Here is a 15,729-nt window from a genome sequence, read left to right as displayed (position 1 = left end):
TTTAAAAACAAGGAGGGACATGGGAAATCAAAGATATGTCGTCTCTTTTTCTAATGAGGTTTTCCTTAATGAAAGAGGCCGGACAGTGAATTGAAACATCTGCTCCGGCGAGCGCCCAATCAACCGCAAGATGAAAAGCTAGTGCGTGTTTGTGACGCAACAAGGAGGAGAGGAGGAAAAGAATGAAAGAGGCGAATGGCTTTCTTAAATAACATCATTATTTAATGCATGTGTCTATAAAGAATCAATACAATCTAAAGCAATGAACTAAGTTTAAATTATCATCTCTTAGTAGCATCACAATATGCGAGATATGAAATATTTACAATGAAAGACACAGCAAGAGAAGCCAGGGCCCATATCGTATAACCTTTAGATGCCGAATAAAAACTTTGAAACATTATCCAAATGCAAAAAACACTGCTCATAAACATCAAGAGGCTCGATTAGCAAAAAACACACAGAAAAAAGTTCTCATTTCAAATATGGAGGAGGGAAAAAAAACGTACAAACAGCAAAAGTCTGATTTTTTAAGGTTTAACAAACATTATCAACAGTATTTATACATTTGGTACGTCTTTGTAAACTAATTTTCAAAAGTGTAAATATTGCATATATGCCATTTGTGTTGTACCTAAGTATCAAGAATTAATAATCATGTCAAGTATTAATGATTTCTCTTAAAATCTTTTTTTTTTTTTTTTTTTTTCAGAATTACAGCATTAGAAAATGTCCTCGTAGTGGCATCCATCTCACAACACTATCCTATGACAGTTTAAAAAAAAAAAAAAAAAAAAAAAATCAAAGCCAAACCGTACTGGTTAGCGTATAACTTAATTAGTGCTTTTGTTGTATCAGAAAGTTCACTCAAACACATATTATGTACAGTACAAACAACATAAGTTATTTAACTTAACATTTCTCAAAGGTTCTCAGCGTTTGCGTAAATGTAATTCTCTGTAACGTCGTCGCACTATTTACAGTATATAGGCAAAGGTTATGTACCAGTGAATTCAGATAAATAGTCAGACACTTCCCCTGGTTTGTATCTGTGTTGTAGTTTCCGTTCGGTACCTCTGCGTGTTGCACTGTTGTTGTTGTTGCAGTTGTTGTGTTGTTTTGTTGCTCGGAACATAGCATGTACTACATTCAACGTGTCTTGTGTTACAATCTAGAAAGTTTGTAAGTGCAAGACCATGCATTAGCTCCGGTGTGTCCCGCTTGGCTCTCTCTCAGCTCGAAGTGGATTCAAGCTATCGAGCGGCTCGTTGCGTCATGCGTTCGCCACGTTGCTCGGGCCCCGCCTGCGCGACAGAGCTCCACAATGAGGCATCAGGTGTGATTATGCGAGATTCTGAGCTGTCCAGTTACTCTGTATAAATAGCTTCAAACATTCATGTTCCCGTCTCTTGTTGTGACAGGTCATAATAACATAACCTGGGTGTGCAGGGTGTCACAGGTGAACAGCGGGCGAGTAAAGTGTATAAAGGTGCTGAGGCGTGGGCTCAGACAGGCCACAGATCTGGTGGTCAGGTCCAGTTGGTTCATGCTGCAGTGTTCGGATGTGTGACTCAACGTCAAGTATTCCTCTAAAGTCCTCTGGGTGCTCTTTACTGTGTATGAATCGTCCATCTCAGGCTTATTAATAAATATATTACTCTGGATCTTTAATACATAATCTTGTCATAAATGTAACATGGGGAGAGAAGGAACTTAATCTCAGAGAGGCTGGCTCTCACTCGGCTCTGGTCAACATTCGGTCTGTAGGATGATTGGTTAAATCTTTGATATACTGCGTGTTAATAGGTCCAAACTTAAAAAGGTCCATCAGACAAGAGGAGCTGATGGTTAGAGTAAGGCTTTGGATTGGTGGTTTTAAAAAACATTCACCTCTGAAAATAAATATTTTATATATATTTCTACTGTGTGAATTGGTGCCAACCTGGTTTTTTGCTGAGGTAGGTTTATTTTTTTAAGCAAATGTTAAATCTGATTTTTAAATATGTTCATAAATGCCACCTCTTTTTTTTGCAGTACAATCTGTATACAAATCCACACACACACTTTGTCAAATGCATACATACATGATAAATAAATAAATATATGTAATCTGTATGCATGAAAGGTTTTTTTTTTTGCATGTGTGTGTGTGTGTCTGTGTGTGCTGTCCAGGTTTGGTTCACAGGTTTTCAGGTGAGAGTAATCTGGCGACTATCGGCTGAAGCCAAAAGAAAACCAGCTGAAAGTGAATGAATGGCATTAACAACAATAATAATAATTAACAAACAATATTCTGCAGGATAATTTTGCAGGCCTACGCACAGAGATAAATAGTTACCTATCTATAGTTAGAGTTAAGTTATTCTTTAAGTCATCTAGTACAGCAGCAGCAGAGATGGCGCCTGAATGTTTTGGTGCCCAGAAAAAGTGGAGGGGGGAAGATTTGGGGCAAGGGTCAAGTGTCTGTGTTGCCATGGCGATTGCCGTCCCCGTGACCCGTGAAGGTGGCGGAGAGGTCAAAGGACATCGGCTGCGGCGCATGGTCCAGCTGTCGCCTGCGCGACCTCGTCACTTGGCTGCAGCGAAATCCGACGTTCAAGGGAATAGGAGGGAGAGGAGAGGTGGGGGAGGGCTGGAGGAGACATCAGCCTTCATTCTGAAAGAAGAAGAAGAAAAGAATACGAGTGAGTGAGTGAGTCATGAAGTTGAATCGAACTGAACAAGATTTATGCCTTTTTATTAAAGGTGCACTATGTAGTTTTGGGGAAGAAATTTGAATCAGATGAGAAAGATCTTTTTATGCCTAAATAAACAAACTGACCTTAAAGGGCAACACACTATCATACTGTTTTGCTATGTTTATATGTGGCGGACCCTGCCACCTTTCTAGCTTCAAACACTGTTCTGGGACCTTATTTTCCTCTGAGAACAGCTTGTTTATTCAGATATGAAAAAAAATACATATATTTCAGAGTTTGTCTTATTAAATCATTAATATTGTAAATATTAAAATTCTGAGTTTGAATTTCTTCTCTAAAACTACATACTGCCCCTTTAAAGTTAATATTAGTACATACAGTATGTGTGATTTATTTTGTAGGATGGAGCAATAGAGGAGCGATGGGAGGTCAAACGGATACCCCTACTCTGTGACCAAGTAAGGAATAAGTGCTCTTCAAGCGCCTGCCTTTGTGTGTTTGTGTGTGCATATGTGTGTGTGTGTGTGTGTGTGTGTGTGTGTGTGTGTGTGTGTGTGTGTGTGTGTGTGTGTGTGTGTGTTCCTCAGCTGGTAGACACTGAAGTGGCAGGTGCTTTCATGGCAGGGGAAAAACAGAGTGGCATTTAGCACTGTGCAGCTGACACAGGGCAGTCTCCAATGACGGCAGAAGAGACGGCAACAACACTCCCAAACACAACAACACACGCCAACTCACACAGGTATTCCTGATTGCACACCTACTGTAGCCACATAAACAAAACTTTCTCCCACACACACCACAGTTGTGTATTCTCACATACTATAAAAACACCCCGAGTCTTCAGAGTGTCGCTTTTCTCCCAGTGGAGAGCTGTGCTGACCCTTGCCCCGCTGTACTTGTTTGTGAGGTTTCATTTGCATGCAGAGCTATCAGATGGGAGCGGAAGTCTTGGCTGACACACACACACACACACACACACACACATAGCCTCTTTGCGCGGCGGCATTTCTTCCCTCGCTCGCTGTCTCCTCTCCCTCTTCCCCGGCCGCGAACAAGAGCCGTTTTCACAAAGCTGGATGTGATCGTCATTCTCTAAAACAAACCTTTCATTCAGTCCGAGCCGTTGCCCCCTCCTCAACTACTCCCACCATAAACACACACACACACGTCTGTTCTCTCTCTTTGCCCTACACATGCACGCTGTACAAGAAAAGCACAGGCTGATGTCAAATCTGAAGTTGTGATGACCAAAACATCAGAGAGCAACACAGAAGAGGCTGGCACTCGGGGGTTTTGTCTGAGAGGCAAAAATATGGAACTAAAAATAAAAACATCGATGAGGCCACCTGTGCTGGCTGAGCTCTCTTCATTGTCACGGCTGTCAGAGTGAGGAGAAACACCGGGGTGGGAAGTGGTGGAAAAACCACGGTAACAGAATCAACCTGACAGAGAGGAAAGGGAATGCAGTGAGGTCATGGGACCGACGGTCCTGAACAATCTGAGTGTGTGTTTGTGTGCGTTACGGGAGGGGCTGGGCCAGTGGCCTGTAGAGGCAGACACTTGGGTGAGAATGACTGCGATCTGCCGGGAAGGAGAGTTGAATCACTCACAGCTCCGATTAGCAACCAGGTGTAGCCATGTACATAAACACACACTCACGGAAAAGATTATATTGTATGAACAATGGTTGCTTTAGGACAACGCGGCGTTTAGGGACCCACTATTCAAACACATGCTGATCGGAGAAATGTGTGGGTGGGCAGGGGAGATTTGGGGGAGAGGGAGAGAGCGGGGGGAGGGGGTTATTGAGAGAAGGGGACAGAGGTCCAGCGAGGGGAATGAACCCAATGGCCCCGACCCTCCCCTTTTTGGAGCACGCACGCACACACACACACACACACACACACACACACACACACACACACACACACGCACACACACACACACCCCTCCCAACAACCCGCGTCTGTGCCCCCTGTCCCAACCCACACACACACACACACACACACACACACACACACACACACACACACACACACACACACACACACACACACAAGCTCTCTGTTCATTATTTATTTAGTTTTCAGAGGCTAAATTTAGCCGTGCTCCATTCAGGGCTACAGCACACACACACACACACACACTCACTCGTAGGCATGTATTAGGAGGCTCCTCTCTGGTGCTTCAGAAGCAGAGTAAACATGTCCCCATGTCTGTCGATGCACCGCCTGCTCAGCTCGAGTGGCTCCGTGTGGCTGCAGAGCTAAATGAATGGGTTTCCAGAGGGAGGGGGGGGGGGGGGGGACCACTCTAGCTGTATTTCTGAAAATGAAGAGGATCATCAGCTACACACGAGCTTCTGCAAACAGCACAGCTGATATTGTGAGCAGGTTTCCTCCTCCAGACAGGTGGAGATCAGCAGGCTCAGATCTGCTCTGTTTACATTCCTGCCCCGCTGGCTCCTCCCTGATCTACAGCAGCGACTCCAGCAAACAAACACTGACTGACTGACTCCTCACCTCTGACCTCCCACACGTCCATCTGACAAAACAACAACAACCACCGCTAACCACCAGCTGAAAGCCTGGAACTACAAATTGTTTGCCGTTTTTTTGCGAAATAAAATCAAAAAGTTGCTTATAAATTTCCTATCATTGACTAATTGTTCCAGATGGAAAAGCATCCTAAGCAACAGTGTAATTATTTTTGCAAGCTACCAAACCTCCCTAGAATCCACAAGATAAAACTAGTATCACACACAAGCAACATCCAGACAAAAACCTATGCTTAACTTTTCAGCACACCTCTACAGAGCAGCATTAACACAGCATCCAGGTCCAAAGAGAGACAGAGAAGCGTTTTAATGCTTATGAATGAAAAACTTCTGATTGGGCCAGAGGCCAGTAGACTGAGCTGACCTGGTGTGTGTAAGCACTGGTTTTGTCATGATAGCAAAAGCTTATCGCACATATCTTATCTTTACCGTATATGTCGATATATGTGCATACCCTCCGTATTTTGCTGACCTAGATGTTTGTTTAAATAAGAATGTCACAAACATGATGCCAGAATAACTAGCTGGCAGCACCTAAGCCTTTTTTTTCACATTTTATTTCTTTGGTTGTGTGGTTTTATTTTATTTATGTTTAACCTATTAAGGATATTTTCAATATTTTAAGTCTGAAAAATAAGAATTAAAAGTTCATTGCTCTTTTTTTTAAATTGAAGGTGCAATATGTAGGAATTAGCCACTTATTGAATTCATACAAATAGGGGCAGCGTATAACCAGGGTAACCACTAACTCCTGCTAACTGAAGCTGCCGCTAGCTAGTTAGCTCAGTTATCTCAGTTAGCCGTGCAGCCGGTGGTCCGGTCCATGAGTTTGGAGTGTTAGTATGAAAAAGGACAGGCCTTGGCTAGCTGGTTAGCATGCTAACTTCCCTAGATATCTCTTCAACACAATACAAAGACGTCTTTGAATGTTTTTCTTCACATTCTGTTGATAATTTTAGTTCATTTTTGAATGTTTTGAATTGCACCTTTAATCAGTTCAAGTAATATTTCAAGTGTGATTATTTTCTGGGTTTTTTTCCGCCTCTATAACAGCATACTGAAAATCTTTGGGTTGTGGACAAAACAATTGAGGGCCTCATTTTAGACTTTGGGAAACACTGATCGACATTTATCACCATTTTCTGACATTTTTTAAATCAAACAATTCAATTCATCAAGAAAATCATTGACGGATTCATTGACAATGAAAATAATCGTTAGATGGACCTGAGATAAAATGTCTTAAAATGTCAATAAAACTATTTATTGCAATTATTTCTCTGACAATGTATCATCCATGAAAAATGGTTATCGTGACAGGCCTAGCAAGTACTACTCTATGTGGCATGTGCACTCATGTAACACACACAGAAGCTCTATCTCTTCTTCTACCTCCAGACAAAACAAGCTACTCAACAATCCTGAAGTGAAAGCAATCCTTCTTACCTCCAAGCTAAATTGAGGAGATGGTAGGCTGACTTTGTTTTTATCTAACGCTGGAACATCCCGTCCTACTTTACTCAAAGAGTTATGTATCAGACGGCCAGGAGCACAGTGCATGTGTGTGTGAGGAGGGGAGGGGTGCGCTGGACAGGTGAGGACAAAGACTTTATGTTCCTCAAAACACTGTATCTAATGAAATAATCGAGTTGAGGCAAAGTTGAATGTTCTAGGCTTAAAATAGGCTGCAAAAGTAAAACCTATGATGTATGAGCATGGTCGTTAAAGGTGCACTATGTAGTTTTGGGGGAAAAAGAAAGATTTTTTTTATGCCTAAACAAACTAAATAAACAAACTCACTTTGTTTTCATGACTGAATAAACAAACTGACCTTAAAGGACAACACAGTTTCATACTGTTTTACTTTCTTTATATGTGGCGAACCCTGCCACCTTTCTAGCTTCAAACAGTGTTCTGGGGACCTTATTTTCCTCCGAGAACAGCTCGTTTATTCAGTTATGGAAGAGATAAATATTTCTGAGTTTGTATTATTACCTCATTAATATTGTTAAATTTTGAGTTTGAATTTATTCGCCAAAACTACATACTGCCCCTTTAACTAGAAAAGTGCACTTTTTCTTTCATACTACATGTACGATGACGATATGTGCACACAAAATATCAATCCTGAAAGCTTCTCTCTGTAGGACCATGCTGCAGTAAAGAGATTATTGGTTAGCAGCCAGTGCTTGATTCTCTCATTTCAGACTATCCATTGGCTCATGAACACACCGTAACAAAACACATTTCTAAGGCTGCAGCTATTACCATTCTCATTTCCATTAATTTACTATCAAACAACTGCTGATTTATTTCCTGTCGACTGACTAATCGTTGCACCTCCAGACATTTCAGATCAATCCTTCAAACCATTAGTTGTCTTTTAGTTTGTGTTTGCAGTGGGAGATAAACCAAGCAGCAGGAGGAGTGTGAGCCTTGTTAGTGCCTCTGATCAGATATGATTAGCTAATTGTTTAATGCATCGTTAAGACAATCCTCAATGGCCTCCTCTGGTGTGAAAAGCCAATCAGAAGCAGTCCGCTGAGGTCAGATAACAACAGGAAAAAAACAGAAGGCCTCAAACGCACCGGTGTGGAGAGGAGAAGGTGTGTGTGTGTGTAGGGGGTGTGTGCTGGGGGCGGGGGTGGTAGGGGGGTTGAATCACATGATTTCTGGAAAACAGAAACCAATGCCTGGAGAGAAGAGGAGGGGAAACAGGAGAGGAGGAAGGAGGAGGAGGAGGAGGAGAAGGAGGAGCGGGGGGAGGGTTTTTTGAGTTGGTTGGTGCATGGCTTCTCCTTGTTGTTGTTGTGGCAGATGGTGGCCAGTCATTAGCGTATTGTCACTCTCCTCTGACGGGCCAGATAACCAGTGAGCACTGCTTGGCGGGGCAGGTGCAAAACCCCTGACACCCCCCCACCACCATCTGCTGATGCCTGTGTATGTGTACGCACACAGGACAGGAAGGCGCACACACAAAGTGGAAATGTGTGTTTGGGTGGTGGTGGTGGTGGGTAGTCTGAGATTACCAATGAAAGGCATGGAGAGTGTATGTCGATTATTTAACTGTCGATTCATCTGTCGATTATTTTCTTGATTAATCATTTGGTTGTTTGGTTTAAACATCGTCAGGGAATGGTGAAAAATGTCTTACATACTGCACCTTTAATAAATTACACCTGATATCAATTAGTTGTTGCAGCTATAGAGGACAGAAGTGGAAAAAGCAGATGATGGGTGGAGGGAGAAAAGAGAAGTGGAAGGACAGATGTACTCTTAAAAAGGAGTGGTCGACAGACATCGAAGACATCAACAGCCAAAGAATGTGAGTAAAGAGTTGTATTAATAGCACATAAAGATGGAGGTTTGTGGATCTCTGGAAGTGCCCCATGGCAGTATCCCCCCTCTGAGTCTCTCACACGCATAGTGGGAGTTCAAAGGTCAAGAAACCGACATTGTCCGCAAGGCCTGAAGGCGTGCACTGAAAGCTAAACAGCCCCCTCCTCTGCCCCATCACCTCCCCTCTGCCTACACATGATGTCAGGGCCAAGAAACCAAACAACAACAGTGTAACTTATCAACTAACGGACTCCACTGAGCCACATGAGAACCTCTGTCAGGCAGGTTCAGATACCAAACAAGGGCAGGTATTTTCATATCCCAATCTACTGTACCTGCTTTTCAAATTGATGCTCCGCGTGGAATGCAAACTACGGTTCAATCTGTGATAACCAGAGAATGTGGTAGAGCCTGTGTCATCTTGTAGTAAACAGCTATGACCTCTTCTGTCTCTCACACAGACACAAGCAACAGAGGTGTTTTTGTATTTTGAAGAAAGTATCAATGACTCGCCAGACTGGTCACATTCCCTATCAGAACAGAGTCATTCACCATTGTGTACAAGGTCGTTTGTTTGTCAGGAAGTGCTTATATAACCGTGATACAGTAGCAAACTCCAGGAACGACACTGATCTCGATGTCTTTCTCCCCCGTTCCTCCCCCTCACTCTCTCGCCCCTCCCTTCATTCAACAGCTCAATTGTCTATTTTGTTGTACATGAAAAACAAAACAAGTCATCCATCCTTCGCCATTGTTCCTCACACCTCTGCTCTTGTAGCCTTGGTCTCCGCTGAGGTGCAAAATTCAATATTTGGGACACAAAAGCACCAGGACACAATGAAGTGATGGGACAATAGGTGTGAGGGTGCACGTGTTTGTGTCTGGTAAAAGTCATATGTCTTCATAAAAGCATCCACTCTTGTAAAAGTGTGTCATTGGCGTGTTTGTGAAGTAAAAAATAAAAAAAGATTCCTCCAATCCCCCCTCCGAGTCCATCCCACCAGGTTAGAAAAACAAGTGAGCATTCACCCCTCCCACCAACCTTTGCACACTGACTGCATTCCTGTCCTGAAACCCAGTACCTGACAATTGATAAACAACTGACTCACTTGTTTTTCTGGGGAACCCGATGACTCGCACCGAGCCCAGCGCTGGCTGCGCTCGCAGCATGAGAGCCAGCGGAGACGGAGACAAAGAGAGACAACTTGCTTGTGAAACCACAAACAGCAATTAAACTCTTGTATTTCACCATCAGGAACACTGAATCCTGAGTCACTGTGATCCCGAAACTGAGTGTTTTCTTTTCAAACAACAGCAACTTCTGACATGCCCCTGCCAGGTCATCTCTCCTTGTAAATAATCCCTGCCTTTTAGAGATGCATGAAAGGCCACTGATGCAACTGAACAAAATGAGGTGAAAGGTAATATTATGATGGCAACTGTTCCTTCCCACAATGACACCTAGTCAGAAGGATTTCATGGCTCATTCGCACACACATAACAGCCTTATAAAATCTACAGTACACCGTGTTATATAAAATTTAACCATAAACACGTTTTGTTTTTTTTCTAGTTTCTGCCCCATGCGCATAATGTGTAGCGCTGCATGCGTCACTGGGTTTAGACGAGATGTTTTTTGAAATACTGACGTGGTATAAAACTGCGTCACTGGGGGAAGACCAGAGCGGACCATTCACACAGACACACAACTGCAGCGTAAAGTCAGCCAGACTGAGATATAACACACCGTTTCAAAATAAGACGCTTGCAAAATAAAATCTCTTTCAGTTGCCGTTTCCCTTTAAGGAGATCTACAGTTGAGGATTCCAAAGCAGCCGGCGAAGAGTTTTATTTCCAAGCTTTTACTTGGAAGCAGTCAGGCTCCTTTTCCGGTGCTGCTGCTGCTCTAATGTGTGTGATTGTGTGTGTGTGTGCGGTTTGAAGCACATCAAAGATCCAGCAAACCGCCCTCCTCAGCACTGAACAGCCTTGAGATTTGTCGATGTGTCAAGGGCGTGACGAGTAGGTGACTAATCCTATCTAAACATCACAGCCTACACCCAACAGCAAAGTTCATAACAGCTTTTCTTCCCTCGGCTCCTGTAGGCTGCGTTTACAGACCGAAAACTCTTCTAACACACACATACATATCAGTACGTAACCTGTTCAAGCCATTTGCTACGTCCACCTGCATAATAACGTTGTTGTTTGCCAGACTGTAGAGATGATCAGTTGCTTTAACTCTAATTTTAGAATCAGAGATATTAAAGGGGCAGTGTGTAGTTTTGGAGAAGAAATTCAAACTCAGAATTTTAATATTTACAATATTAATAAGGTAATAATAGAAACTCAGAAATTTTATCTTTTTCCATAAGTGAATAAACAAGCTGTTCTCAGAGGAAAATAAGGTCCCAGAACACTGTTTGAAGCTAGAAAGGTGGCAGGGTCCGCCACATATAAACAAAACAGTTGAAATTGTGTTGTCCTTTAATGTCAGTTTGTTGATTCGGTTTATTCAGTCGTGAAACAAAGAGTTTGTTTATATAGTTGTTTAGGCAGAAAAAATAAAAAAATCAGTCAATGAAGAACTTTCTCTTCTTCCCCCAAACTGCAAAGTGCTCCTTTAACTACAAGAATAGTGTGACATTTAGGTTAATAGGAAATGACAGTGTTGTGACACCACTGTCAAGACAAATAACAAACTTTGTGGGTTAAATCCACAGTCAGTGTTAAACACACGGTCTCCACCGCAGACACAGAATGAATGAAGCGGTTTGTTTCCAGCGTGCTCCCTGACAGATTATCATTACTCTCATTTTTTGGAATGAAAACGAGCTCAGAAGCGCTGCTTAGCAACGAGTGGCCTATCTCTGCAGAGGATACAGTAGCACTGAGGCGGATCTCTATTCTACTCAAGACCTGGCACTACTCCCTTCATGAATGAAAACATACTGCATGAATGAGTGTGTGTGACATGTATGGAAACACTCACCTTTCACAGCAGCAGCAGTCTCCTTGAATCCCATGCTGGCGTACGGGCTGGTGTTGAAACCATTCATGCCCCCCTTGCAGCCACAGGCTGTCTTGAACCTCAAGAGTCCATCACAGTCCCCTAACCTGCATCCTCCAAGGTTTCCCTCCATCAAGTTTAAGGCAATGTAGTTAAGTCCATTTTGATAACCAGCTGACATCTCCCGGCACATGGGGCTATTGCTGCTGTAGTCCTCTTCAGGTCCCTCAGAGCTGCAGACAGTGTGTGATACATTCTCCACAGAGGCAGAGCTGTGACGTTTGGTGTCATGGGCAAAGGATGGGCACACGGGCGTGACAGTGGTGGTAGAGGAGAATGTCTCAGAGCTATGCCGCCTGCGCCCCTGAGGGTCGGCCCGGATCACTTTGGCCCCTCTGTGTGGATCCACGAGGGTGACGGATAACGAAGGACCACCCAGGAGGAAAGAGTCTAATGGCACAGGGGGCACCCCGTCCACTATGCTGCTCTCCAGGCTGAGTCTCTTAACACAGGCGCTGGGGCTGGTGGGGTGGGGAGCAGCATCAGTGGTGCAGAGAGCAGGTAGAGGGGTGGGAGGACTGAAAGTCATCTCGGTGTAGTCATCCTTGACTAAAGCAGGCTGACACACCAGGCTCACCTGCTGTCGGAGAGGATATTCCTCTACCATCCCCCTCTCCTCTGCCTGTCCCTCTGTGCTTTTTATCTCCTCTTCCTCCTTGCCTCTCTGTGTGTTCTGCTGGGTGTTCACCAGATCAGGGCGACTCAACACTTCAGGCGTGTGGTTTAGGCACCCTGCAGGGGGGGAACCCCCAGCTTGGTGTGAGCCAAGGTGACCCGGGGAGCTGACGTCAACATTAGCATAGTCTGAGGACTCAGAGCTCTCTGACACTGTGGATGCCAGCCGGTCATGGGTAGCACTACTGAAGTCTATGTTGATGTACTCTCCAGGGCTGCGTGGCTCTGAGGGAAGAGGGTGTTCGCTCATACATGGAAGTGTTCTGAGAGATTCCAGAGCCAGGCGGGTCGGTCGACACACCCTACCCCGGTGTACCAGACCTCCATCTTTCCGAGCCAGTCTGAGAGGAGATGGGGCAGAGGATGGGGTGCCCGGTGTCCCCGGAGAGCTGCTGGCCACAGAGTCTCCTGGAGAGACAGGACAATAGTTGGACTCCTCTTCTATCCGCTGTCTCTGTAAACTCATCACCACATACTGGTCTGTGTCTGAGGACCCGTTGCGCTGCAACTGGCCTTTAAGTGAGCGTGGTAGAGAGCTGTATGAATAAGGCTGTCTGTGATGGTGGTGGGGATCTCCTGCTAGAGGACTGAGGATGTAGTCTGGGGGTGTGAGAGACACCAGTTGGTCAACAGGAGACATGTTCAGGTACTCTCCATTTGTGAGCTTTCCATCTGTGCTCTCCACTGACATCTTGGTTCCGCACCACATCCGCATGTAGCCGCTGTCCTCCAGAGAGACGCTCCCGGGGGAGTCTGTGCGTAGGGCCAGCCCCACTGAAGAGGGGTGTGAACGGGGGTTGATGATCTGCTTTGGAGCAGAAACACACATGGGGCTCATGGGCATGTAGGGGTCATCCTTGGACCCCAGTGTCTGAGGTGCCACACCTGGCATCATGGGCATGTAGCCACTGTCACCTTTGAGACTGTTAGCGCCGATCTGAACGTCCCTGTAATCCTCAGGATAGGTCCCTTTAGGTGAGGCGGTGTGACACCTGCGAGAAGACTGGTTTCCACTGGTGTATGTAGCCCTCATCAGAGTATACTCATCCAGGGAGGCTGAAGAAACTTGGGGGGGACCCCTCTGCTGACGGGGTGTCGTGAGGGAGTATGTGCGCTTTCGATAAGCCTTGTCGAGCTCCGGTAACCGTCGACGCTCCATCACCATGTAGCCTTCCAGCTCACTGCCATCCCGGGAGGGGGGAGTGTCGGCTCTGAGAGACTCAGGAGTGTTGCTGCGGAGGGTGAGTGAAAGCCTCAGGTCTCTTGCATCCGCAGGGCTGGAGCCGTACTCCTCACATGATATAAAGCCAGCATCACTTGGGGAGGCTGAGAAAGAGGCACTGCAGCTGGAGGGGCGAGGGGCACTGCTGTCTGGGCAGGAGGACAGATTCCCTGTGCTGGGGGTGGCCATAGGCGGGGAACGAGACAGGGGCATAGACATGGACTTACTGTGCTGGAGGGAAGAAGATTCAAATGTCCGACAAGGTCGTGTTGTGATTGTGTGAGATCTGCTCAGCAGGGTCCTGTGGACCCCCGGGCTCAGGGGGCTGCCAGTCACTGACATGGGGCGCGTCATGGTACCGTCGCCCTCGCTGGCCGTGCGTATTCGACAGGAGGAGAATTTGCTCACAGGAGAGGTCGCAGCCATGCTGTCAGTGCGCGACCGGCGGGGGAGCCCGGTCTGGCTGGGGGGGAGATTGTTCAGGTGCCGCCGCGTCGGCACAGAGATGGGGTTCGTACCGGATGACTGGCTTTTGCTGCGCGGACGGAATTCCGACAGCTCCTTCATGGCTTTCATCGCTTCCAAGATAGTTTCATGGATATTTTGCGCCACCACGGAGTCGTCAGCCTGCATCCACAACTCCCCCGGCCCCGTGGCTGCAGATCGACCAACCTCAATGAAGAAAAAGCTGTCAGAGTGGCCGCACCTCCGGATATTCATCAGCTGTAAACTGACGGAGGCAACCTCTGTGTTCAGCTTGACAAAGCTGATAGTCCGGCTGGAGAGACAGAGCCTGTACACACCGGTCAGGTTCCTGCTCTGCCCCAGGCCTTTGGATTTCAGGTTTACTTGCCATACCTCCTTGTAGGCGGCGGAAACCGGCGTTATTACACCGTAGCTCGCCTCGTCGAAGCCAACCAGCGAGGACGCAGAGTTGGAGGCTGAGCCGTCGTACACTTTCCCCTCTGCCATTAAATCCGTCAGCACCCGGTACCAGCTCTCCTGCTCCTGCTCGTTTTCTGCCGCCACGGCAAAGTACTCGTCCTTGGTGTACAGAGCGATGAGATATTTGTGTTTCGCGTCCGCTCTCTTGTTGATATTGAGGCAGCAGTCCAGAGGAATAACTCTCTTCGCGGCCGATTTGTTTTTCCATTTCTTCTCGCTCTCGTAGTACTCCAGCCGCGCAGGGAAACCTTCGCTCGGCTCTTTGAGAACGAAAAAGCGCTTGTGTCCGTGTTTCTGCTTCTTCAGATAGCCGCATTTCTTCACGCTGCTGTTGTTGTTCGCGTTGGTCGTAGTAGCGGGTGACGGCGGCTGCTCTCCCGTGTTTGGCGGACTCGCCATTCTCGTGCCCGTCGCCTCTCAGACACAATGCCGCTTCCTTTCCGTTTCCTCGAGTTGCCAGAAGAAGAAAAAAAAACGACGCGCTCGCTCGTAATCCTCTATTTCCAGAGCCGGCGGAGCGTGTGCGTTCGTCTTCTCCCAAAGCCGAGCGATAAATAACACATGTCTGCTGCTGGTGTCCGGACTGAGGAGGAGGAGGAGGAGGAGAGGGGGGGGACAACATGTGACGATCTACACATCCAGCTCTGGTTTAAAAAAAACAAAACGAGGGGAAAGGAGAGGAAAAAAATACACACACCGACAGTGGGCGGTGCGCGCTCAGCTCATTGGGCTTATTGGTGGAAACGGGATGAATGCTGGAGTGAGGTGGCCCTGTGTAGAGGAGAGAGAGGGAGAGGGAGAAGGAGAAAGCCCTCCTACTATCACTCTGCCCTCTTCCGACTCATTTGCGCGTAGTCAGTCAGGACCGGAGCTTTTATTTATAGCAGCTCTGCTTCTGTGATCCAACATTTTGACTAGTGCGAAGCTTTTTCATCAATCTAAATATATATATTTTTTAAATAAACAAGATGCTCCTGACCTATAAAGCCTACGTGTGCGTCATTTAGGGGGCTGAGGTGGATTATAAAACACATTAGACTATATAGTAACCCAAGACGCGTCCAGTCTATCCATTCTTTACACGCTGCTGTCATTTTATTCCCATAGTCTATTCTTGTGTCACCATATTTTAACGTGTCAGCTGAGGGAGTCCTTCTCCAACTGGTAAACAAGCAGCACACAGTGGAGTCTGCAGCCCTGTCACAGGAATTTAATATTCCCT

The 15,729-nt window shown here is 46.0% G+C and overlaps 1 protein-coding gene across 1 annotated transcript; it reads right to left on the bottom strand.

Moving 5' to 3' along the window:
* Window positions 1-200: 200 nt before the first annotated feature.
* On the bottom strand, window positions 201-15,112 carry irs2b (insulin receptor substrate 2b). The gene is made up of 2 exons (XM_073473371.1): window positions 11,588-15,112; window positions 201-2,656 (listed from the first exon to the last, which is right to left on the bottom strand). Exons 1-2 carry the CDS (start codon window positions 14,904-14,906, stop codon window positions 2,652-2,654), a joined length of 3,324 nt encoding a protein of 1,107 aa, XP_073329472.1. The 5' UTR covers window positions 14,907-15,112; the 3' UTR covers window positions 201-2,651.
* Between the last annotated feature and the right edge of the window lie 617 nt (window positions 15,113-15,729).

The sequence above is a fragment of the Pagrus major genome, chromosome 9 (genome assembly GCF_040436345.1).
Source record: "Pagrus major chromosome 9, Pma_NU_1.0".
Taxonomy (NCBI): domain Eukaryota; kingdom Metazoa; phylum Chordata; class Actinopteri; order Spariformes; family Sparidae; genus Pagrus; species Pagrus major.
The sequence above is the reverse complement of the archived record's forward strand: the minus strand, read 5'-3'. Positions and strand labels throughout refer to the sequence as shown.